General features: G+C 37.6%; 1 protein-coding gene across 11 annotated transcripts in view; it reads left to right on the top strand.

Moving 5' to 3' along the window:
* Positions 1-27,596, top strand: part of ERC1 (ELKS/RAB6-interacting/CAST family member 1) — a 517,187-nt gene that overhangs the window by 24,086 nt on the left and 465,505 nt on the right. For all 11 annotated transcript variants that reach the window (XM_032593893.1, XM_030321381.2, XM_030321379.2 and 8 more), the window contains exon 2: positions 17,454-18,278. In XM_032593893.1, coding sequence (XP_032449784.1) covers positions 17,610-18,278 — 669 coding nt within the window. In that variant the 5' untranslated portion in view covers positions 17,454-17,609. The remainder of the gene's footprint in view (positions 1-17,453; positions 18,279-27,596) is intronic.

The raw sequence follows: 27,596 nt of genomic DNA, 5'->3' as shown, positions 1-27,596 counted from the left end.
GGCATCCCCATCATTACTACTTTCCTTGTGGCCATCTGTATATTCTGGTTAAGAGATAGAAAAAAACACTTTTCCTAGGAGGAGTTAAAATTGAAAATTTTCTGAAGGAACTTTACTAAAAGAACTTAGGGAGGAAAACTCCAAATCTCACCTGCCCCCCTATAGAAAAATATGAGAAATGGTTTGTTAAAAGCAGTCCATGTTTATTGTAAAAATTATAAATTTACAGACAGGATGCTACTTTCTTATTCTAACTTAATCTTTAGTTGATAGTTGTTGGACTGGTTAGAGCTTATGTAGTATATAGATTCATTTCCTTCCACCTCAACTCTGTCTCAAGTTGATGCTGGTGAATGGATATTATACAGAGATGTAGAATGGCTTTCATATTCTTGATGGCCTGACCTTCCCACTTCTTTTCTCCCCAACTTTATCCATCTGTCTATAAACATACAGTGACTGAATGCATGCTGTGATGCGCTAATGGGTAAGAGGTGTGTGTGTGTGTGTACTAAAATACTATTTTCATAGAGTATATGGTATAGTAAGAAATACAGACAAAACACATAAAGCATATTCATAAATTGTAGTACATTCTAGGAAGGGAACAGGCAGAATTACATGTTCTCTGCAGTTCCTATTACTACTTGGTTCTGCAGTGAGTAATGTTTACATTATCATCATATTTTAAACTATTTATTGGTTTTCTGTTTTTAGAATTGATTTGTAGACCAAAGAAGACAATTGTAGATCAGAAAATAAATGTTATACACCTATACGATGTAAAAGTAATGATTAGGGTGATGCATATGAGGTACTTGGGTGTACTGGAAACCTAGGTTCCTCATCTTACCTTGAGGTAGGTGATGGGAGGTTAAGAGTTTAAATTTGGTGGAGGAAAAAAACAAACAAAGCATATTACTTAAAATTATAAAGGTAACCATTAGAATAATTAAAAATAAACTGTAACCCGATAAAAATTGGGAAAAAGGTGGTTAGGAGCAAAATTCCTTGTCTTTTATGGGGAGAGACTCAAGAAAATGCTTAAAGTTTAGATAAATCAACAAATAAATGCTTATTCATTCATCTAATATATTTATCACCTATCTTTTATGTGCTATGCCCCATTCTAAGTGCATAGGTACAACAGTGAATAGAAAAGGGAAAATTTACTGGCCTCATATAGCTTTCATCCTAAATATATCTTTTTTTTTTAAATTTTTTTTAACATTTATTTATTTTTGAGACAGAGAGAGACAGAGCATGAACGGGGGAGGGTCAGAGAGAGGGAGACACAGAATCTGAACAGGCTCCAGGCTCTGAGCTGTCAGCACAGCCCGACGTGGGGCTCGAACTCACGGACCACGAGATCATGACCTGAGCCGAAGTCAGCCGCTTAACCGACTGAGACACCCAGGCGCCCCTATCTTTTTTTTTTTTTTTATTAAGTTTATTTTGAGAGAGAGAGGGAGGGTTTGAGAGAGAGGGAGGGAGGGAGGGAGGGAGGGAGGGAGAGAGAGAGAGGGAGAGAGAGAGAGAGAGAGAGAGAGAGAGAGAGAGAATCCCAAGCAGGCTCTGCGGTATTAGCACAGAGCCTGACGTGGGGCTTGATCCCAAGAACTATGAGATCATGACCTGAGCCAAAATCAGGAGTAGGACACTTAGCCAATTGTGCCACCCAGGTGCCCCGTGGAACTTTCTTTCAGTCTAGTGAAGGAGACTGATAGTATCAAAATGGTGAGGTGAAACAAATTGCATAATATGTGGTAATAAAAGCTATGTAGAAAAGGCTAAATAATTTAGAATTATGGAGATAGCCACTAGACTTAAAAGCAGAATGGTTAAGAGTGGTTATCTGTAATGAGAAGGATTGAGGAGGAGAGACTTTAACTTTTATTGTTTGAACTGTTATTTCTACGTGCATGTGCTGTTTAATAGTAATATTTAATGTTATAGCTATAAATACATAGTACCAAATTGGACACCAAATATATTTGACTGCAAATATGCTTATAATTTTTTGGAGATTATTCTTTCTTTCTTTTTTAAATGTTTATTTCTGAGAGAGGGAGAGAGAGAGAGCACATGCACGCATGAGCAGGGGAGAGGCAGAGAGAGAGGGAGACAGAGGATCTAAAGGATCTGCACTAACAGCGCAGAGCTGGATGTGGGACTTGAACTCATGAACCATGAGATCATGACCCAAGCTGAAGTCAGATCCTTAACCAATTGAGCCACCCAGGCACCCCTGAAGATTATTATTTAAAAGGAAAGTCATAACATCAAGATCACAAGATAACACTTCATACCAGTTAGGACAGCTGTAGTAAAAAGGATAGACAGTAACAAGTGTTGTTGAAGATGTGGAAATATTAGAACTCTTATACTTTGTGACTGACAATGTAAAATGTTGCATGGGCACCTGGCTGGCTCAGTTGGAAGAGCAGGGACTCTTGATCTCGGGGTCACGAGTTTGAGCCCCAGGTTGCGGGCAGAGGTTACTTAAATAAATAAACTTAAAAAAAATGTCAAATGTTGCAGATGCCTTGGAAAACAGTTTGGCATTTCCTTCAGATGTTACAGGGAGTTTTCTCTATGACAAATAATTTTACTCTGTGGTATATACTTAAGAGAATTGCAAACATATGTCCACACAAATATGTACATGAATGTATCATGGTAGAATTATTTATAATAGCAGAAACCCAAATGTCTATCAAGTGATGAATGGATGAGCAAATGTAGAATTTCCATTTAATAAAATACTATGCAGCCATAATATGGAATGAAATGCTGATACATGCTACAACATGAATGAACCTTGAAAACATTATCCTAATGAAAAGAAATAAGACACACAAGGCCTCATATTATATGATTCCATGTATATAAAATATCCACAGTAGGCAAACATATGGAGACAGAAAGTATATTGGTTGCAAGGGCCTGGGAATGGGAAATGGGGAGTTACTGCTTATGGGTTTGTGGGATTTCTTTCTGCAGTGGTGAAAATATTCTGCAGTTAATGGTATAGTTGTACAGCCTTGTGACTATACTAAAAATCACTGAATTGTACACTTTAAAATTGTGAATTTTATAATATCAAATTAACATCAATTAAAAGATGTTGAAATAAAAATAGAAAGGCATACAAAGAAAAGTATGTTGTTTCTCAGTATGCTTCTCAGAGCGTGGAAGGAGAAAAACAAGGGTATTAGAATAAGGGGCTTTTATCAAATAAATGACCATCTGGCCTTTTTAATATGTCTCCCACTTTCAATTTGATAATGTCTATCAGTGAACTTTGTTGATGATAATGTATCATAGCCCTTAAATATGTTGGCTGGGAAAATAAAATTAAGGAGCATCAGCAGCTTGGAAAGAGGCAAGACTGTATAGGCAATAGTCTGTTTAGAAGACTGTTGTAGTAGTACTGGCCAGACAGGATGAGGTTGTAGCTGTAGGGAAATGAAATATATTAGAAAGATAAAAATTGATGGTACACAGTGATTAATTAATGAGAGTTGAATGGAGGAGGGAAAAAGGAGTCAAAATGAATTCTGTCAAAGTAGGGAACATAGGAGGAGAAGCGCTTATCTTAGGGAAGATGTATGTGTAGTTAGAGGTGTTGAGTTGCCTATGGAAAATCTTGGCAGACATACATAGTAAGTAGTTGGTCATACAAGTTTGCAGGCCAAGGGAGAAGCAAGAGTTGGGAATATTGATTGAGAAAACCTAAACTAAAGTAAGCACCTACCTAAAATAGGTGATAGTTGAAGCAAGTTGAGACAGTGGTTGTGGATAAGATTGCCCAGGGAAAGTAAAATAGCAAGAGACAACAATATGGTTAGGGATAGAGCTGTATGCTGTATAACAGTGTTTTAAAGATAGAGGAAGAGGAGCCAATAAAATGTATGAAAGAAGGATTATCTTGGAGAAATAGTAAAACCAGAAGAGTAGTATCAGAGAGACCCAGGTAAGAGTTTCAAGATAGAAGTGGTCAGTAGTGTCAAATGCAGTGAAAGTAAAGAGAATCCGTTGGTTTTGGCTATAAGGAAACCATTCTGGCTTTATCCTAGAAGTGGTAGTGAGAGTTTATAGTACGTAGGGCCTCATGCCAATGTATTTCTGTTGGATATCTTTATACCACCCATTCCTGAAAAAGTTTTATTTTTTTGTCCTGATTATAAAAATAGTATGTGCTTGAGAAAAATCTATAATTTAGTGAGAAAGTGAGATCACCACCAGAAATCTTACTACCCAGGGTTGTACATCCTGCTGAAACCTCCAAAAAAAAAAAAAAATTGGTGGTGTCTGTGTTTATAACTTTTTCTTTTTTCTCCTTGGTTTGACAATAGGATCACAAACATTTTTCTGTATCATTAAGTATAGAGCTACATCATCATTTATAATGAGGTGGTATATTAGTTTTCTAGGTCTTCTATAACAAATTACCATAAACTTAGTGATGTAAAAAACCAGAAATTTATTCTCTCACAGTCTTGGAGGGTAGAAGTCCAAAGTCAGTATAGGCAGGCCTTGCTCCCTGTGAAGGCTGGAGAGAGAATCCCTGGTTGCTTTCTTCCTGGCTTCTGGTGGCTCCTGACAGTCCTTGGCATTCTGTGGCTTGTAGCTGTGTGACCCTAGTCTCTGCCTCCATCTTTACATGTGTGTCTTTCATGTGTGTCTCTCTATGACTGAATCTCTTTTTCTTTTCTCATAGAATCACATCATTCATTGGATTTAGGGCATACCATAATCCAGTATGAACTCATCTTAACTTGATTATATCTGCAAAGACCCTATTTCAAATAAGGTCACATCCTGAGGTTCCTAATTGACATGAATTTTGGGGTGACACTATTCAACTTGTTGCAGATAGTAATTCATTTTATAGTTTTGCCTTAATTTATATAGCCAATGCCCCATTGTTGGATATTTAGATTGTAACTTTTCACTATTGTGAACATAATGGGGACAGAGAATAATATATGCATTAGAACCCAGGTGATCCAGCTGGGCACCTTTTGGCTCTCCCTTGCCCCATCTTAAACAGTGGATGGACATGTGTGGCAGTCCTGGCCTGAGATGAATATTTTCATCAAGGGCTGAGGCCCCTTTGGGAATGAAACTTGATGTTGCTATCAGATAAGTCACTAAGAGCTGTAAACAGGGAGAAATTAGTACAGGAGGGAGAAGATGAGTATGATTTGTGTTCTTGAGAGATTGATAGCAGCAGTAGTTTGTTCTAGTAACCTTCCTCTTCTGTGATTCCCCTCAAAAACAGAGGCTTATGAAAATCATGGAGAAGCTGCTTCCTTTTCCTGTGTGGACAAATAATTTTGCAGTGCAAGGGGTGGACTGTACTGTTCAGATCTCCTGTTGTGGGTAGCATAACTGCCTCACTGTCTCCACTGTATTGCCTTCGTATTTTTGTCAAAAATGAGTTGTCCATATATGTGTGGTTCTATGTTACTTTTTTTTTTTAAAAAAATTTTTTTTTTCAACGTTTATTTATTTTTGGGACAGAGAGAGACAGAGCATGAACGGGGGAGGGGCAGAGAGAGAGGGAGACACAGAATCGGAAACAGGCTCCAGGCTCTGGGCCATCAGCCCAGAGCCTGACGCGGGGCTCGAACTCACGGAGCGCGAGATCGTGACCTGGCTGAAGTCGGACGCTTAACCGACTGCGCCACCCAGGCGCCCCTCTATGTTACTTTTTAAATTATGAAAGTAATTCATATTCCTGTTACAACCTCAATCAGTGTAGAAAAGAATAATGTAAAAACCCATGTCTCCTCATGGCTTCTTGTATTTTTCTTCTAAATTAAAGAACGTATCTTGTATATCTTGTATCTCTTATTACATACAGACTTACCTTTTTTTTTTTTTTTTTAAAGTTTTGAGAGAGAGCACGAACGAGGTGGGGGTGTGCAGAGTGAGAAAGGGGGACACAAAATCTGAAACAGGCTCCAGGCTCTGAGCTGTCAGAACAGAGCTCAATGTGAGGCTCGACCCCACGAGCCATGTGATCATGACCTGAGTTGGGGTTGGGCACTTAACTGACTGAGCCACCCAGGCACCCCACCTTATTCTTTTTAATAGCTGCACAGTATTACTATAATTTTAGACTATTACCAGAGTCTTGTTATTTCAAAGAATTCTGCAGTTTTTTCTTACTCAGTTTTCCCACTTGTGTGAAAATATGTGTAAGATGAATTCCTAGAAATATGATGACTAACATTTATTGAAAACCTACCAAGAACTACATAGATATTTTATACTTACTCACTCATTGATTTGGTCCTTATAGCTAATTTTTGAGGAAGATACTACATCCATTTTATTGATGAGGATACTGAGGGTCTAAAAGATGTATTTATTTGTTGAACCTTATACATTTAAATAGTGGAACGAAACCAACCCAAGCCTTTCCTACTAGTTACTGCATGACTAAGCCTCAGGAGCACAGTAAGAATTCACAAGAAGCTTGTTGGGATGAAATGTGTATAAGGTCTGTGTATTGAATTTTGTTACTGCATATTTTTATACTTATTCCCCAGAAAAGATTTCAGGTCTCATTTTTGTTTTTCCTGGTTGGGCATAGTGTTACTGATACGCCTTAATACAAAGGGCAACAGTGTTAAGGAGGATAATATAAAAATTATGTTCATGTATTCTGAACACTATTGCTTGATGATTTGGAATTCTGTTTTTAATTTTTGCCATTGCACTTCATTTGGGGAATTAAAAAAACTGACTTAAAAATAAATTTGAAAAATGACACTTATTGTTTTAAAAATAAACCTAATAATTTTAATTTTTTATATGATTCCCATCATTTTTTTATTAAAAAATTTTTTTTTAATGTTTTTATTTTTGAAACAGAGAGAGACAGAGCATGAGCAGGGGAGGGGCAGAGAGAGGGGGAGACACAGAATCCGAAGCAGGCTCCAGGCTCTGAGCTGTCAGCACAGAGCCCGACGCAGGGCTCAAACCCATGAACTGTGAGATCGTGACCTGAGCTGAAGCCGGACGCTTAACTGACTGAGCCACCCATGCGCCCCGCCATCATTTTTTTGAAGTTTATTTATTTATTTTGAGAGAGAGAGAGAATCCCAAGCAGGCTCCACATTGTCACTGCAGAGCCAGATGTAGGGCTCGAACCCATGAACTGTGAGATTGTGATTTGAGCCGAAACGAAGAGTCAGATGCTTAAATGACAGAGCAACCCAGGTGCCCCAAAAGTAAACCTAATGATTTTAAATGTTGATTGTCTTGTGCATGTGTATATATGTGTATTTTCTTTTTTTTTTTTTTAATTTTTTTTTCAACGTTTATTTATTTTTGGGACAGAGAGAGACAGAGAGCATGAACGGGGGAGGGGCAGAGAGAGAGGGAGACACAGAATCGGAAACAGGCTCCAGGCTCTGAGCCATCAGCCCAGAGCCCGACGCGGGGCTCGAACTCCCGGACCGCGAGATCGTGACCTGGCTGAAGTCGGACGCTTAACCGACTGCGCCACCCAGGCGCCCCGTGTATTTTCTTTTTAATTGAGAGAGAAAGAGGGTACACATGCACACATGTGCACAGAGAAGGGGCGGTGGGGGGAGAGAGAGAGAAACAGAGAGAGGGACAGAGAAAGAGAGAAAATCTTAAGTAGGCTCCCCACACTCAGCCCTATGCAGGGGTCGGTCTCACCACCATGAGATTATGACCTGGGCCAAAGTTGGACACTTAACCAACTGAGCCACCCAGGGGTCCCAAGAAAAACAGTTTTCTTAAAAAATTGAAATCTTTAAAAAAAATTTTTAAGTTTATTTTGAGAGACCGTGTGTGCATGCAGGGCAAGTGCACACACTCACAAGAGTTGGGGAGGGGCAGAGAGAGGGAGAGAGAAAGAATCCTAAGCAGGCTTCTCAGTGTCAGTGTGTAGCCTGACATGGACCTTGAACTCATGCATTGTGAGATCATGATCTGAACTGAAAGTCAAGAGTTGGATGCTTAACTGACTGAGCCACCCAGGTGCCCCTTAAAAAATTGAAATCTTGACCATTCAGTATGTTTCTTTATGATTTTCAGGCATAATGTTAGAAGACAAAAATATATAGCAATGTGTATAGAGAAGGAGGTTGTCAATTTATGGAATTTGTCTTACATTGCATTTAGTTGCGGTTTGCATAAATGAATTTCAAGTTTACTACCACCTTCTGAATATAAGAACTATCTTAATGAATTGTATTCAGATTTATGTTAACTTGTGGATTCAGCACACATTTATTACATATTTGATATGTATTAGGCATTATGCCAGGTTTTGGAGATAAGACATTCCTTTGCTTTTAAAGAAGCAATTAATTAACCAAAATATAGTAAGTACATTATTTTAGAAGCTCTTGGTTCCATAAGAGGGGCACCTAAATTAGACTGAAGGATTTACGGGTTTGTGTAGGACCGTGACTATTAAATTTAGTTTGGAAGAATGAGTAGTAAGTACTCAATGAGTAGTAAGTAGTTAGCCAGTTGCTGGGGAGGAGGAAGGTCACAGAAGCAAGAAGAGGGCATGATATTTTAGGAAATTGCACGTACTTGATCATGGTTGTCACATGGAAAAGGAGAGTGGTTAAGTAAGCTGCCTTCAGGAGGTAGGCAAGACCGAAATCATGAAAAATCTTCTATACACTGCCAAAGAACTTAGATTCTTATTTTGGAAAGCCATCAAAGGAAGTATGTAGGTGTGTTCATGTCATATTTAATTTTTAGAGCAGTGGTTCTTAAGCTGTTTTGTTCCAATATCCCTATATACTCTTGAAAATCAATGAGGACTTTAAATAGCTTTTGTTTATGTAGGCTGTATCTATTACTATTTACTATATTGGAAAGTAAAACTGAGAAAAATTTAAAGCATTAGAGTATACAAGCATACATTCCATTAGTTGTCAGTGGGATATACCCCATGTCACGTAGCCTCTGGAAAACACTCCTATACGTTTGTAAGAATGTGTAGTGAAAAAGGCAGATAATATCATAGTATTGTGAAAATAGTTTTGCTCTCCTGAAAGGGTCTTAGGGAGTCTTGGAGGCTCGTGACCCACTTGGGGAATCGTTGTATTAAAAGATCATTCTGTCCCTATCAAAATAACACCAGAATTCACAGAGCTAGAACAAACAATTGTAAAATTTGTATGGAACCAGAAAAGACCCTGAATAGCCAAAGCAATCCTGAAAAAGAAAACCAAAGCTGGAGGCATCACAATTCTGGACTTCAAGCTGTATTACAAAGCTGTAATCATCAAGACAGTGTGGTACTGGCATAAGAACAGACTCCTAGATCAGTGGAACAGAATAGAGAACCCAGAAACAGACCCATAGACGTATGGCCAACTAATCTTTGGCAAAGCAGGAAAGAATATCCAATGGAATAAAGACCGTCTCTTCAGCAAATGGTGTTGGGAAAACTGGACAGCGACATGCAGAAGGATGAACCTAGACCACTTACTTAAGCCATACACAAAAATAAACTCAAAATGGTTGAAAGATCTAAACGTAAGACAGGAAGCCATCAAAATCCTAGAGGAGAAAGCAGACAAAAACCTCTTTGGCCTCGCCCACAGCAACTTCTTACTAAACACATCTCCAGAGGTAAGGGAAACAAAAGCAAAAATGAACTATTGGGACCTCATCAAGATAAAAAGCTTCAGCAAAGGAAACAATCCGCAAAACTAAAAGGCAACTGATGGAATGGGAGCAGATATTTGCAAATGACATATCAGATAAAAGGCTAGTATCCAACATCTATGAAGAACTTATCAAACTCAATACCCAAAAAACAATCCAGTGAAGAAATGGGCAAAAGATATGAATAGACACTTTTCTAAAGAAGACACCTAGATGGCTAGCAAACACGTGAAAAAATGCTCAACATCACTGATCATCAGAGAACTACAAATCAAAACCACAATGAGATACCACCTCACATCAGTCAGAATGGCTAAAATTAACTCAGGCAATGACAGATGCTGGCAAGGATGCGGAGAAAGAACTCTTTTGCATTGCTGGTGGGAATTCAAACTGGTGCAGCTACTCTGGAAAACAGTATGGAGGTTCCTCAAAAAATTAAAAATAGAACTACCCTTATGACCCAGCAATTGCACTACTAGGTATTTATCCAAAGGATACAGGTGTGCTGTTTCAAAGGGGCATATGCACCCCAATGTTTATGGCAGCACTATCGACAATAGCCAAAGTATGAAAAGAGCCCAAATGTCCATTGACAGATGAATGGATAAAGAAGATGTGGTACATATGTATACAATGGACTATTATTCAGCAATCAAAAAGAATGAAATCTTGCCATTTGCAACAACGTGGATGGAACTAGAGTGTGTTATGCTAAGCGAAATTAAGAGAAAGATGAGTATTATATGACTTGACTTGTGGAATTTAAGATACAAAACAAATGAACAGAAGGGAAGAAAAATCATATAAAAACAGGGAGGGGGACAAAACATAAGAGATTCAAATATAGAGAACAAACAGAGGGTTGCTGGAGGGGTTGTGGGTGGAGGAATGGACTAAATGGGCAAGGGGCATTGTGGAAGACACTTGTTGGGATGAGCACTTGATGTTGTATGTGGGGGAAGAATCAATGATTGGATTCTACTCCTAAAATCATTATTGTACTATATGCTAACTAACTTGGCTATAAATTAAAAAAAATATAAATCATTTGGATGTTGTAAATGAAAAAAAAATTTTTAATGTAAAAACAAAATAAAATGAAATGAAAAAAAAAAGATCATTCTGGAGGCACCTGGGTGGCTCAGTCGGTTAACTGTCCAACTCTTGATTTCGGCTCAGGTCATGATGTCGTGGTTTGTGAGTTCTAGCTCCACATCAGACTCCACTCTGACAGTGTGAAGCCTGCTTCAGATTCTCTCTCTCTGCCCCCCCCCCCATACCCCCTTACCCTTTCCCTCCCTCTCTCTCTCTCTCAAAATAAATAAATGAACTTAAAAAAAAAAGATTCTGGCAATGATGTTGAGAATTGTTTAGAACCTACAAAAAGCAACACATTTTCAGTTGTGATGGAGCATGCACATGTGTATGCATATGGCTACCTGAAACGAAGGTTTCAGGAAACAATTCTGTATTAGTTATCTTTTGTTGTGTTAAAAGTTAAAATTTACTAGATTAAAAAACCAAACATCTCACAATTGTTATGTAGAGCATAGCTGGCTCAGGGTTCCAGCTCAAGGTATTTCACAAGGTTGCAGTCATCTGAAGGCTTGATTGGGGTTAGAAGATCTTTTTCAAAGCTATCTCACATGACTGTTGGCAGGGGGCTTCAGTTTCTTACTATGTGGCTCTCTGTGTAGGGTAGCTTGCATATCCTTACAACATGACAGCTAGCTCCTCACAAAGTGAGTGATCCAAGAGAGTTACCCAAGACAGAAGCACCATTATCCTTTATGAGTTAGCCTTGAAAGTGATAACATCATCAGAAGCAAATTATTAAGTCTACTTCATATTCAGAGAGAGAGCAATTTTGCTTTCCCCCTTGAAGGGAGTAGTATCAAAGAATTTATGGAGATACCTTAAAACTATCACAGTACTTGTCAGGAGAGTGAGTCATTCATGAGTCTTTTCTTTCCTGCATGCCTTGCTGGGTATGCTAAGTATACAAGGCCCTGAGTGCTCTTAACCTGGGCCATTTCTCAGGATTGTGTTTGTAGCAAGCCAAATTGAGGAATGAGGTAATGTTTTCCACTAGGACAGAGAAGGTTTACTGCTTGTTATGAGTGGTGGACTCCCTGAACTCAGTGTCTTCAGCTGCAACGCAAAGCCATTGCATGTGTAGCATCTCTTTGAGTTCCTCTTGCTACCTGTGGGACTTCGGGGTAACAGTGAGCCAATGTAGACATGATGCTTATACTGTTTGCTGAGCTGTGAGTAATAAATTGTTTTTGTCTCTGAACCAGGAGACTCATGTGTTCTGTCTGATAAGCAGAGGGAGATTTGAAACAACCACAACAGATACTAGATAGGGAACTAAGAAAATATGGATAGGAAGCTAACTAAAGGACCCTGGGGACAACATTATGGACTCAAACTGTACAGCTGCATGATTTTCTCCAGTAGCAATCAGGATTCCAGTTGTATAATCAATGAAGGTATTTCTTTTGGATTAATCAAGGACAGGGGAGTTTGGAGCTTGAAATTTTTTTCTTCAGACTTTCATGGTATAATTAATGTACGCTAAACTGAATGTATTTAAGTATATAGTTTGATGATGGGTACCTGGCTGGCTCAGTCAGTAAAGCATGTGACTAGATCTTGGGGTTGTAAGTTTGAGCCCCATGGTGAGTGTAGATTATTTAAAAAAATAAAATCTTAAAAAAATATATAATTTGATGAGTTTTGACATGTATACACCTGTGAGACCATTACCCCAGTCAAGATAATGAACATTTGCATCACCCCAAAAGTTTCCTCCTACTCCTTTTTGATCCATGCCTCCCCCAACCCCATCCCCAGGCACACACTGATTTGCTTTCTGTCATAATACATTAGTCCTAGAATTTTACATACATGGAATCATACTGTATAACTTTTTTTGGGTCAGAATTCTTGTCAGTTATTTAAAGTGCAAGAATTATTATTTTGTGGTTGTATGCCTGGCATATTAAAAAAGAATTTTTTTTGAACACTATCTTCTCTGAAACTTATGAGATTAAAAAGCCAGTATGAAGAATTCAGAACTAGTAAATTTCTTTCTTTTGTTGTGTATATGAATATAGTTCTGATAATAACAAAGACTCCACATGCACATACCGTTTTGGATCTGAAAGTGACTTGGACATTAGAGTGCACCTTCTAATATTGAAAACTTGATGGGAATTTTTGTTATTGGATCTTAGCCTATTCAGTATGATTTAGTTATATGATTACATGAAAACAGAATTCTGAACAAAAGCACAGTTGGGAATTTTTTTCTTGAATGTGGCATTTTAATGTTCTGATGGCATGATTCCTGAGACTGAATTATTCCTCCTTATTTTGTTAGTTTTACTTTGTTCTTTTGCCCAACATCTTTTAAAAAAGACTTTTTCCTTAATAGGTAAATGTGATTATTTAAGCTTTATACCTGGAAAACCTAAAATTGCCCCAAAGAGTACTAGATTAGCAGGACACACTGCCATAAAACTGTGGAAGCCTTTAATATTCTATGGACAGTTGAGATGTTCTCATCAGCAGATGATTGTGGTTAAGTACAGTAGGTAAGAGCTTCCAGGGCTCTGGAATTAGGTGCCCTAATTCAAATCTTCACCCTACCACTTTAGATGTCACTTAACAGCTAAAAAAACTCACTTTCTTCATCTCTAAAATGGAGATAATGACAGTACCTGTGTTATGGGAGTCTTTTATAAATTTTTTTTAAGTGTTTATTTTTTGAGAGAGAGACACACAGAGTGCGAGTGGGGGAGGGGCAGAGAGAGAGAGGGAGACACAAATCCAAAGCAGGCTTCAGGCTCTGAGGTGTCAGCATGGAGCCTGACTTGGGGCTTGAACCCATGAACTGTGAGGTTGTGATCTGAGCCGAAGTTGGAAGTTGGACACTTAACTGACTGAGCTACCCAGGTGCCCCAAGGGAGGCTTTTAAATATTAAATTAGATCTTGGGGCGCCTGGGTGGCGCAGTCGGTTAAGCGTCCGACTTCAGCCAGGTCATGATCTCGCGGTCCGTGAGTTCGAGCCCCGCGTCAGGCTCTGGGCTGATGGCTCAGAGCCTGGAGCCTGTTTCCGATTCTGTGTCTCCCTCTCTCTCTGCCCCTCCCCCGTTCATGCTCTGTCTCTCTCTGTCCCAAAAATAAATAAAAAACGTTGAAAAAAAATTTAAATTAGATCTTAATGTTAAATATTAAATTAAGCTAAATATAAGTTTTTAGCATAATGCCTGACATGCAGTAAATACTAAATGTTAGCTTTTGTTATTATTATTGAAGGGATTGTGGGTAATAAATGTCTCTTATTTTAAGCAATATTCAGATTACTTAAAAAAAGAGGGGCGCCTGGGTGGCGCAGTTGGTTAAGCGTCCGACTTCAGCCAGGTCACGATCTCGCGGTCCGTGAGTTCGAGCCCCGCGTCGGGCTCTGGGCTGATGGCTCGGAGCCTGGAGCCTGCTTCCGATTCTGTGTCTCCCTCTCTCTCTGCCCCTCCCCCGTTCATGCTCTGTCTCTCTCTGTCCCAAAAAAAATAAATAAACGTTGAAAAAAAAATTAAAAATTAAAAAAAAAAAAAGAAAAAGATTTGCATCCCTCTTTGATCTTGAAATAGAATTCATTCAAACAGTAATATATAGGTAATTACTTGTCATCTACCTCACAGTCCAGATAAATTATGAGAAAGGAGGGGTGCCTAGCTGGCTCAGCTGGTAGAGCATGTGACTCTTGATCTTCGGGTTGTGAGTTCCATCCCCATGTTGGGCATAGAGCTTACTTAAAAAAAAAAAAAATCATGAAAAGAAATTTTTACTTTTTGAGCTAAGGTTAGTCCTGGAGAGAATTTCCTAACACTACTAGTAAAATGTTGCAATTTCTGAACTTGATGTACGATTGCTATTTCTGAGATGGAACCGTAAAGATTTGGGCTCTGTGTATTTTCTCTTCTGCTTGTTGTTACCCTAGGGCTATCTTTATTAAGATGAGACTGCCAGTGTATTCGTATTTCTAAAGAATAACCTGTTGGAGTTTGACTAAAGTATATGGATTCTTTAAAATCATATTTTTGACTGTGAGTTTCTTGGGTAGTGTTTTCAGTGAAGAATACTTCTTATTTGAGAGAGAGTTAGAGTGTGAGTCAGGGAGAGGGGCAAAGGGTGAGGGTGAGGGTGAGGGAGAGAGAGAGAGAGAGAGAGAGAGAATCCCAGGCAAGCTCCATGCTGAGCACAGAGTCCGATATGGAGCTTGATCTCATGAGATTATGACTTGAACCGAAATCAAGTCTGATGCTCAACCAACTGAGCCTCTCAGGTGCCCCTGATTTATTATTATTAAAAAAAAATTAATTTTAATTTATTTTTTGAGAGAGAGTGTGAGTGGGGATGGGGCAGACAGGGAGACACAGAATCCAAAGCAGGCTCCAGGCTCTGTGCTGTTAGCACAGAGCCTGATGCCAGGCTGCAACCCACGAACCGTGAGATCAAGACCTGAGCTGAAGTCAGACCCTTAACCGACTGAGCCACCCAGGCACCCCAACCCCTGATTTATTTTTGAGAGAAGTGTAGAAAGTAGATATCTGTGATACGTGTTTTAATTATACTTGTAGAATATGAACATATTTTCCTTTTAAATAATTCAGGTTTTATTGTAATATGAATATAAAGTGAACCTTAAGTCTCCACCAACATTTTGTCCCTAACCTCCCCTTACAATACAAGTTACTTTCCGCTAGTCCCATTTGGCATTGGCACGTTTTCAAATTTGGCATTTCCCTTGTAAGAATTTTTTAATATATTTTGTATAGATATTTATACATATGATAGGTGGGTGTGTATATATGTTTTTAAAACCTTTTTTAATGTTTATTTTTGAGAAAGAGCATGAGCAGGGGGAGGGGCAGAGAGAGACAGACAGACAGACAGACAGACACAGAATCTGAAGCAGGCTCCAGGCTCCGAGCTGCCAGCACAGAGCCCAACATGGGGCTCGAACTCATGAACTACGAGATCATGACCTGAGCCAAAGTCGGCCACTTAACCAACTGAACCACCCAGGTGCCCCATGTTAGATACATTTTTCACCTAGTTTTTGGTTTTTCTTTTAATTTTGCTTATAGTATTTTTTGTATAATACTTTGCCATTTTGACATTATCAAATCTATTATTTGTTTTTCTTTATGGTTTTTGCTTTTTGTTTCTTACTTAAGAAGCCCTACCTTAGCTCAAGTTCACAAGGATCTTCTAGTACTTTTGATAGTTTTAAAATTTTATACCTTTAATGTACATAGAATTTATTTCTGTGCATTATGTGAAGTAGGGATATAATTTATTTTTCCAAGAACACCAGTTGTTCAAACCCCATTTATTGAATGATTTGTCTTTTCCTCACTCTTTTGAAATGTTACTTTTAGGATATACTAAACTTACATATATAATTTAGACGTATTCCTGGACTAGTACTGTACAATTTTAAATACTATGGCTTTAAAAGGCTGTAAGTCCTGAGGTGCCTGCGTGGCTCAGATTGTTGAGCATCTAACTCTTGATTTCGGCTTGGGTCGTGATCCCAGGGTTGTGGGATTGAGCCCCGTGTTGAGCTCTGTGCTGAGCATGGAGCCTGTTTGAGATTCTCCCTCTCTGTCCCCGGCTCCCTTCCCCTCTCCCCACTCCCCCTTTGCCCCCTTGCATTCTCGCTCGCTCTCTAAAAACAAAAACAAAGTAAGTCTTTATGAGAAATCCTGGGGGTCAGTCAGATGTGGTTTGGAGTCCAGATTCCCTCCTACCCCCAGTACCCAGTGGGCATTATGCAGTATCCTGTAATCATATATATTGTTTTCTCAATGAGTGTATGAATAATCACACTAAATGAGATAACGTATAAACAGTAGCGACTTCATACCAGATCAGGTTAGGTTTTACTGCTAAGTGAGTTAAGAAGAAACAAAACTTACTTTTAGAGCTTTTTTGATTTTTGCATAACAGGTAAAGGATCATGGACCTGTAATTTATCTTGTTATTTAGGGAACATCTTCCTTCTTTGTTTTTCTGTTGCAAATTGTTTATGTTATTCTTACACCTTTACTTTTCTATTTGAATTTTAGAGTCAGCTTGTTGAGATATATGGAGAATTCTGGGAGATTTTCATTGGGATTTGCAGTATTTGGGAAAGAACTGACAACTTGTACATTATTTTCTTGTCCATGAATATGGATAACTTTCCTTTTGTTCAGGTGTTCTTTCAGTAGAGTTTTACAGTTTTTTCCAAAAATGCTTGCATATTTTTATTAGATTTATACCAGTTTTTATGGTTTTCTTGCTACTGTTGGTGGGTTTAAAAAATTGCATTTTTCTAATTGTTATGATTAATGTACAGGAAAGTACTGATACTTATATATTGATCTTGTGTCTGATTTGTAGAGTTCTATTATTTTAATAACTTGTCAGTTGATGACTTGGGTTTTCCAGTTAGAAAATCATATATTCATACATTGAGTTTTATCTTTCCATTGCTAGTCTTTATACCTCTTATTTCTTTTTCTTTTCCATTTGCATGGTATGGTTTCAGTATTCAGTTTTGAGACATGCAAAATACTGTTAAAATGTTTACAGTGAAATGCGCTATAAACAAATTTTGAATGAATGAATAAATAGATGATAGGGAAATCTCAAGAAAAGTTTCTGAGAGGGAAATGTTTACTATTGGAGGATTTAATGTGTGATCTTTTCATTGCAGATATGGTGTAAGGTATTTCTTCAAGACTGGACAGCTGAAGACCTGTTATTTCTGATTAGCCTTAAGCAGACTTATAGCCACTGAGAAACCTCACAGAATTTCATATTTTGCTTTCTGCTGTATATCTTTCTTGGCACCTACGTTCAACCTGCAACCATGTATGGAAGTGCTCGCTCAGTTGGGAAGGTGGAACCAAGCAACCAGAGCCCTGGGCGTTCACCTAGGCTTCCACGTTCCCCTCGCTTGGGTCATCGTCGAACCAATAGTACAGGAGGGAGTTCTGGAAGCAGTGTTGGAGGTGGCAGTGGGAAAACCCTTTCAATGGAGAATATTCAATCCTTAAATGCTGCCTATGCCACATCTGGCCCTATGTACCTAAGTGACCATGAAAATGTGGGTTCAGAAACACCTAAAAGCACCATGACGCTTGGCCGTTCTGGGGGACGTCTGCCGTATGGTGTCAGGATGACTGCTATGGGCAGTAGCCCCAATATAGCTAGCAGTGGGGTTGCTAGTGACACCATAGCATTTGGAGAACATCACCTCCCTCCTGTGAGTATGGCATCTACTGTTCCTCACTCTCTTCGTCAGGCAAGAGATAATACAATCATGGATCTGCAGACACAGCTGAAGGAAGTACTGAGAGAAAATGATCTCTTGCGGAAGGATGTAGAAGTAAAGGAGAGCAAATTAAGTTCTTCAATGAATAGCATCAAGACTTTCTGGAGCCCAGAGCTGAAAAAAGAACGAGCCCTGAGAAAAGATGAAGCTTCCAAAATCACTATTTGGAAGGAACAGTATAGAGTTGTGCAGGAGGAAAACCAGGTTAGTTTTATATATATATGTTTACCTTTATTGATCAGATTCATGTATATAAATGAAATAAGCTATTCTCTTTTTTTTTTTAAGTTTATTTTAAGAAAGATGCACATGTGTATGGGGGAGGGGCAGAGAGAGAGGGGGGGAGAGAGAGAATCCCAAGCAGGTTCTGTGCTATCAATGCAGATACCAGCGCAGAGCTCCACACAGGTCTCAGACCGTGAACTGTGAGATCATGACCTGAGCCAAAATTAATAGTCAGATGCTCAACCAACTGATCCATCCTGGTGCCCCTTAAAGGAGAGTTTCACAGTAGCCACCTCATTGTTGATTTTATACTTTATTTTGGGGTTAGTTAAAAATTATGAAGTGATAAACTTGCTTGGATTTCTTTAGTGTTCCTGAATGATACTAAGAATTAAAGAAGGAATTAGAAATGATCTGTCTTTGATGATGTAAATCTGATTTAAGATTTCTGTTGATTATTTTACCATTCTATTACTAATACTCAGTTCAGGCATTTATATCTGCTGTGTTGGTCATTATTATTATTTTTAATGTTTACTTATTTATTTATGAGAGAGAGACAGAGCGTGAGCAGAGAGAGGGAGACACAGAATCCGAAGCAGGCACCAGGCTCTGAGCTGTCAGCACAGGGTCCTATGCGGGGCTCGAACTTACGAACCATGAGATCATGACCTGGGCTGAAGTTGTATGCTTAACTGACTGAGCCACCCAGGTGCCCCAAATCTTGGTTTTTGAAGAAGGTTGCTAGTTGTATTGTTTTGTATTTTAAAGCCCCAAACTTACTTTCTCAGTAATAAAAATCGCTTTTCTCTGATCATAAAAATAGTACTGGAAAACACAGGTATGAAATAAAAATTTATCTCAAATCCTCTTATAACTTTGTTTTTCCATCATTAACATTTTGTTGTTTCTCCCTAATGAACTATTTCTGTGCATATACACATATAAAATTTATACAAGTAGAATATTATAGGTGTTAACATTTTGACCTTTTTTAGCCAACATTTCTGCTGTATATTAAAGCCCTATGATGTATATTGGAATCATTATTTTAATGCTTATATATTGTGCGTGTACTAGTTAAGCTAACATCACAGTTAAAATGTTTCAAATTTATTTGATAGTACAATATGAATTAAAAACTAAACCTTTAATTCATTTGAATGAGCTTTCAAAATAATTAGAAAGTATGAGAATTTTCTTCTTTGTGAGATATATTATAATTTCAACTACTTTGCTTTTACTTTTTAACCAGTGATTAAATGTAATTTGTCATCACACACAATCTGAATGTTTTATTATTATACTTAAATCTCTTAGCAACCCAACCTTTTTAAAAAAGAGGAAATGTCCTTTAAAAAGTATTTCCTAGGAATTTTCTTGAGTTTGAGTCTTCAAGACTTTAACAATGTGAAAAGAAAGAAAAGAACTAAAAGAGACCCCTGTGTTAGATCTTAAAAGTAAGGACAGGGTTCCTAATGTTGGTTCTGATATATTAATTTATTTAAAATATAGATATCCTGGTCTTGCTTCATAAATAGCTTTGGAGATAGAATCCAGCAACCTATATTTTATTTTTTATTTCTTTTAAATGTGTATTTATTTTAGAGAGAGGGCATGCGAGCAGAGGAGGAGCAGAGAGAGAGAGGGGGACAGAGAATCTGAAGCAGGTTCTGTGCTGTTAGCAGCAAGCCTGACCTGGGGCTCAGCCACCCAGGTGCCCCAAGTTTGGGATCTTTAGAATGGAGTACTTCTAATTCTTTAACTAGTCTAGCCATAGGGAATTTATGATGATTCTCCTGTCATCTTTGAGCTCAATTGTGACAGAAGGGAAAAGAAACAAGGGACCGTTGGCCTGATGCTTTTCAACCTTTTTTTCTGCCTACTCCACTTCAGGGTAGTGACAGACTCCTATACATAATGATTATTAACTGTGACAGTGACCCTTAGTAGAAGGAATGTGTGTACAAAAAAAAAATATTTAAAATCTTAGGTATTAGATATGTTTATTTAAAAAAAAAAAAGCCATCCAGGTGATTGAGAATCTCCTCACCTTGAGAATCATTAATGTATAAGATAAAATATTTAGGTGATATATGACAATAGAATGGGGAAACACATTTTCTTCAGTTCACATTTATGTTCTCAGAAAGTGAAGTACAACACCAAAAGTTTATCATTCCTAAATAAGAAATAATAGATAACATTCTGAAAGTTTTTACAGTTTGGTGTTGAATTATAAATATCAAGAGAGAAAAAATAAGTTTGCTTTATTTGGTCTTGTGGTAAGGTATCAATATAGCACAGGTCTTAAAAACTGGGTCTGTATTTTGAGGGTAGGTACTAGGTTTTTTTAATTTGTAAAAATCAGATTGATAAATTGGAGTACGTACTAATAGTATATCAATGCTCAAATATGAGGTACTTTGTATTTAGACAGGAGTCATAGTGCATGATACTTGAGTATTATTTAATCTCAAATGTTAATAAAAATCAGTTTACTTACATTTACCTGAAAAGTGGCTGAGCTATAACTTATTGTTATAAATAGTGAATGAATGAACAGTTCCCTTTATAGTTTCTACCTTTCAAGAATATATTGATAGTGTGTTTGTGTGAATAAATGTAATGTGTATAAATGGAAGTGTATATATAATTTAAAGTGGATTTTGATAGAAGTTGAATGGAGATTACTGGATTTATTGTTGAATTAGCTAGCTTCCGTGTACCTTTCTTGATGATGCTGAAAATATGCCTTTCACCAAGATGGTTTTTATTAAACAATTTGGAAATGTCCATTTTAACAGGAAAAAAAATTAATGGTATATGTCTTTATTTTCAAATAATTGAGGCAGCTAATTATGCCTATCCTTTGAAAGCTGTGTGGGTAAAAAGCAATATCCTTTCTAATTACCAAGCTACATTGAAAGGCAGAGTATTTGAGTCTTCTGCAAAGAGTGTAGTGGGGACTCAGCACTTCAGTCCCGTGGAAGTGAAACAGTCCACAGGCTATGATGCCAAAAAAACCATATGCACTGAAGGAGGGTGAACACAGCCTTATCTAGATTCCGCCCCTTGCCCTAATTAAGCACCAGTGCTGGCAGGAATATATTCTTCCTGTACCCTCTGTAATTACCACACAATCCTAAAATTGTATAACTTTGGTCCAAAAAGCAAAGGGTGCAATTTTAAAGTAAAGCGAGACATTGCAGTGAGATACAGAGAACTGGGAATGCTAATTAATAGATTATAGTGAGCCAACAGTGGGCCCTAATTAAACTCTGCATTCATTATACCCTCCAGAGCCCTGAGAGGTCGGACATTTTCCACTTTACAAAGAAGATTGGTTTAATAGGATTTACAGTAATTAAACAAATTTCCTCATTCCAGTTTGAGAGTGGGGATTTAGATGCATTCTAAATGTTTGATCTGATTGGGCCACAGAAGTTTGTTCTGGAATCCTGTCAAATGTAAAAACACATTTGCTAAAAACTGCTTAATGTGTATGGTTCATTATTATGGAGTCCTTTTAGAAAATTGTTTCTAAAATAAATACCCAGGTGTTTTTATATCTCATACTCCTTTTGTTACTGAACTTTCAAATATTGGTGGCTAGAGATATGAAACAATGCATGGTTTTTAATTTTTTTATTTAAAAACATTTTTTTAAGTTTATTTATTTTGAGAGAGCAAGCCAGCGTACAAGTGGGGAAAGGGCAGAGAGAGACAGAGAGAGAGAGAGAGAGAGAGAGAAAGAGAATCTCTAGCAGGCTCCATGCTGTCAGTGCAGAGCCCGACTTGGGGCTCGAATCCACAAACCGTGAGGTCATGACCCGAGCTGAAATCAAGAGTTGGTCGTTTAACCTCCTGAGCCACCCAGGTGCCCTGGGACAATACATATTTTAATAGGAAAGACCTTTCTTTTTCTTTCCTTAAATTGAGAATGAGGAAGTTTCTTAGTGTATGTTTGGTGAAAAATAAAAGTCCAGCTATGAGCTTGGTTGAATTGCAGAGCTAAGGCTTTGGATGATTTATGTTTTATTTTATCTAACCAACATTTAACAAGATATTGTCATACTTCTTTTTTTGATATTATGCCTTGTAATATTTCTCTTATGTTGATTTCACTTGGAAGCTTAGTTTTGAAAATAATTATTTTAAAGCACTTTCATTGGGATTTTGTGTGGTGAGAGTAAATTCTAATACTCTAGTGTGGCAAGTGAATTTAATGTTTTTGTGTATTTTTTTTGTTTTTGGACTCTGATTTTATTCAGGACTTTGATTTTTGAATTTTGATTTTATTTATTTAAGGATCAAGAAAACTTTCAAGTTCAGAAATACAAAAAGATAAACTAACCCTATATAAATCTTTGGTCATTTGTTCTCATTGTTAGGCTGCTGGTGGCTATTAACATTTTTAGTTTTAGGTTGTACCTTGATTTGTCACATGGTGAAAGCTATTTGAATTTAATGTTTTTTTTTTTTTTTTTAATTTATTTTTGAGAGACAGAGTGTGAGCAGGGGAGGGGCAGAGAGAGAGAGGGAGACGCAGAATCTGAAGCAGGCTCCAGCTCTGAGCTGTCAGCACAGAGCACGACGCGGGGCTCGAACCCACGAACTGTGAGATCATGACCTGAGCTGAAGTAGGATGCTTAACCAACTGAGGCACCCAGGCTCTCTGAAAGCTATTTGAATTTAAATAAGCTTTTTCATGAGGTTCCTAATTATTTCACTGTCACTTATTAATTTATTTTTTAAGTAGGCGCCATGCCCAGTGTGGGGCTTGGACTCATGACCCTGAGATTAAGAGTCCCCCACTTTACTGACTGAGCCAGCCAGACGCCCCTGTTTTACTCTCATTTAAAGTCTGATCTTAAAATCTGGAATCTGTGTCTTGGACTATTTATTTAACTTTTCTTTTTGATAATTCTGTTTTAACATAGAGATGAATTATGAATGATAAAGCAGAATTATGAGAGATAAACTGTTTAACTTTTCTTTTGATAATTCTGTTTTAACATAGAGATGAATTATGAATGATAAAGCAAAATTATTTATTGTGGATAAATTGGTATATCCGAATCTATTTTCTGGATGTAATCTTTTTTGGTGTTTCAAAAGTGAGATGTGTTAAAGGAACTATGTAGTATGCCCTGAGAAAATTAAGTCAGATGTAAAATAGATACGTTCCTTTGGGGGAGTTAATTATTTTGAGTAGGAAAATTTGTTCATGTTTGGCTTCTACAAGTTTAAGCTACCTTTCCATTGGATTTTGTCATATCCGAAGTATGAGGTGGGGATAAGAAATTGGCTTGTTGCAGAATTGGTAAATTTGCTCTACTTGGAATGTAGTGAAATGTTATGAAAAATGATTCAGTGAATCTAATAAAAAATGTTGTGCAAATATCTGATAAGGCTTATTTGTGAGGAGGAATTTGCCAGAGGATCTCAGCTGCTTCTTCCCTCCACATTCTCTTCTTGCATTTCACAGTGCAGTCTAGTGATTTCATCTCAGTGACAGAATAGTTTTTAGGGATTTGTTAATTTATAGTAACTTTGCAGATAGTAGCTTAAATATGAGTTGGAGGGGCGCCTGGGTGGCGCAGTCGGTTGAGCGTCCGACTTCAGCCAGGTCACGATCTCGCGGTCCGTGAGTTCGAGCCCCGCGTCGGGCTCTGGGCTGATGGCTCAGAGCCTGGAGCCTGTTTCCGATGCTGTGTCTCCCTCTCTCTCTGCCCCTCCCCCGTTCATGCTCTGTCTCTCTCTGTCCCAAAAATAAATAAACGTTGAAAAAAAAAAAAAAAAAAATTAAAAAAAAAAAAAAATATGAGTTGGGAAATCCACTTTTGATTTTCTTATGTCAAAGAAACCAGAAAATGAACTTGGTTTTTTTAGTTATGTTGAATAAGGGAGGACAGAGTTTTACTTTTTATTTTATTTTTTTAAAGTTTGTTTATTTTGAGAGAGAGAGTGTGCATGAGTGGGGAAGGGGAAGAGAGAGAGAGGGAGAGAATCTCAAACAGGCTATGGGCTGTTAGCGCAGAGTCTGACACGGGGCTCAGTCTCACAAACCTGAGATCATGATCTGAGCCGAGATCATGACCTGAGCCGAAATCAAGAGTCAGATGCTTAACTGACTGAGCCACCCAGGCTGCGCACCCCCCCCCCCCCCGCCCTTTTACTTTTTAAAATCATACCGCTCCTAGAACTTGACATCATGTTATGGGTGCCCTGTTTGCCCAGAAGGGTATTGGAGGGGCCTAGAAACCATGCTTACAAGAGGTGGTTGAGAGAACTAAAGAAGGGAAGACTTACGACATTTTATTTATAAGCTGTGTATTTGATACGCAGCCATGTAGAAGGGAGTGTTTTTTCTTTTTCATTACTTTTTTGGGGGGGAAGGCAATGCTAGAAAAATGAGTGCAAATAAGAGGGTTATAGATTTCTGACTCCATTGAAGAATATACTGTATTTTCTAACAAAGCTATATCCGTTTGTTGGAAGAGTCAGTTTCAGAAAGTAAGGCTTGACCATCACTAGAATTGGTTACAGGGAAGCCAGAATGTCTCTGGCAACTGTGTGGGTGTACTTAGTCTATCAGCTCTTCAGAATGTCTGAAGTGGTGTAGAGTAAAGTGGTACTTTGTGAAGAACCATTTAGGGAGTTGCACTCCCCATCTTCCCACCCCCTTTAATCCTTCCCTCCCTTACTTTTTCCCACTCTTCTTTTTGATAGCTTTATTGAGATACAATTCAGTTCATCCTTTAAATTGTGTAATATTTTTCTTTCTTAATCTGGGATTTATTTGAAGAGGAATTTGAAGAAAGTAATAGGAAGTTGCCCCAGGGATTTCTTGAACAAGGAAATGAATGACATAACAAAAAGTACTATTTAGGTGCAGCTTTTATTGTTGTCAGCAGAATGGATTGAATCAAGAAAGGCAGGGAAAGAAATTGACTTTGTTGCAAAAGGCCTGGATTAATGTGGGTAATAGGAATGGAGAAGAAAGTGCATAATCATGGGGTATTTTCAAATGAATATTCGGGTATAGACTATTATGGCAAGAGAAGACTGATGGACCGTGGTATTGAAATGGGGGAAATGTTTTTGCCACTGATGAAAAGTGGATAGAAATTAGAAAGTGGAACTGGAAAGCGTGTTTGGAAATAAGAGACTAATGACTTTGACCTTAGGTCCATACACATAGATGTTATTATGTGTATGCTTGTTAATGTTGGAAAATTTACTGATCTAGTTAGTTCAGTATCACAAACTCTGCTTGTGGGAGTAAGGAGTGGAGAGGAGGAGAGAAGCTATTAAATGGTTTATGTTTTATATGTATTTTCTCACTGAGCTATTTTTGTGTTTTGATCTTCTTCATTGTGGTATTTTTCTTTGAAGGAAGACAAGTTGAGTGAGTCAATTCCTAAAAATCACTGTTCATTAAAAAACAGTGATAATGGTTGATATTCCTGTCATAAACAAACTTCAGTAATAGATGTCCTTTATCTTATTTTAGTTAACAAGCTCATTGAAGATCATGAGCTTTGCATGATGAATTTAGAGTACATTTGTCAAAAAGGGAAATATTGCAGAAAATGTGCTTTCAGTGAGAAGATGATTAACTTTGTATTGTTATATGTCCTGTTGTTGTCCTTAATCTCGTCTTATGGACAAGATTAAAAATGCTTTTTTGAACTGTATTGTTCTTTTTCTGTGTTGCCATATGCATCTCTAAAAATACCAATTTTTTTTCTTGGAGTTGGGAAGTTTTTAACAGATCTGGCATAATTTTTTCATATTACTCGCAGTAATGCTAATTGAAACTACTTCTTTCTCTTTGTTCTGGCACTCTTTCCTCCTTACTAGGCTCATGGTAAATTGTTACATTTTGACAATTAATGGAAAATACTGGGTTGAAGTGACACCTGTCTAGCTTTTACAGTCATCTGTGGAGGCCTTGTGAGCTAAGGTGAGAAGTAGTTCAACTTTGATATGCACACTGTACCATCCTTTAACAGCAGCTGGTGGGTTATATACTTCTAGAGTTTATGATATGCAGAGACCTATTTCATTTGAAACCACCCTTTGGGTAACTATTCTGGTCTTGGATGACCCCTAAGACACTTGTATGATCCCTTTTAGCAGCAGTTCTCAAATGTTTTGGCCTTAGGATGTTGTATACTTGTAAAAGTTATTGAGCCCCAATCAACTTTTGTTTCTGTGGGCTTTATCAATATTTGCTACATTAGAGAGTAAAATAGAAATTTAAAACAACTTATTATTAATATATTTAAAAGTAAACCCATTAAATGTTAGCAAAAGTAACATTTTTAATGAAAAATAGTTTTGTGAGTCTGATGTCTGGCTTCATAGAAGATAGCTGATTTTCATAACTGCTGCTGCTTTCAGTGATCTATTGTAGTTTTTGTTTGGTTAAAGTATTTGAAGAAAATCAGGTCTCACATAAATAATGCGGTTGGAAAAAGGAGGATTTTAAAAGCCTTTTTAGATAATTGTGGATATATTTTGAAACCACACCAAAATTCAACGAATAGTAGTAGTTTTTTTTTTTTTCTTGATACTTCATTTGAGGTATGTTTTATATGCCATAAAACTCATTTAAGTGTATAGTTCAATGACTTTTTTTAAAGTAAATTTACTGAGGTTGCAACCATAACCATAATCCATTTATAGAACATTTTCATCAGCAAGTGGTAGTTGCACTGTGGAATTTGAAATCTTATCAATGAGTTTTCCATATTTTGTTACATTAAAATAAATTGGTCTGTCTTGTACTTTAAGCAGATTTTCATATGTAGAGGATGCACATGAATACATATACTTTCTCCAACACTTGAAACATTATGTATTGGTCATTTGGAAGATACTGGTTCATTGTGTTGTGCAGATCTTCCAAATGTTGCAATATTTCATTAGACAAATTAAAAAAATTTACATTCATTAATATTCTTATCTCATCCAAAAAGATTTGGTAAGCTGTGAAGCTCACCAGACAGGAAATAGAAGCTTTTCAAAATTCTAATTTTTGCTTGAAAATTCAGATTTTATTATTGGCAAGAAAGTTGTCAGTTACTGTTTTTTTTTTTTTTTAATTTTTTTTTTTTTTTAACGTTTATTTATTTTTGAGACAGAGAGAGACAGAGCATGAACGGGGGAGGGTCAGAGAGGGAGACACAGAATCTGAAACAGGCTCCAGGCTCTGAGCTGTCAGCACAGAGCCCGACACGGGGCTCAAACTCACCGAGTGCGAGATCATGACCTGAGCCGAAGTCG

This window comes from Lynx canadensis, chromosome B4 (assembly GCF_007474595.2).
Source record: "Lynx canadensis isolate LIC74 chromosome B4, mLynCan4.pri.v2, whole genome shotgun sequence".
In the NCBI taxonomy this organism is placed as follows: domain Eukaryota; kingdom Metazoa; phylum Chordata; class Mammalia; order Carnivora; family Felidae; genus Lynx; species Lynx canadensis.
Note: the sequence above shows the minus strand (reverse complement) of the source record. Positions and strands in the feature narration are given on the sequence as shown.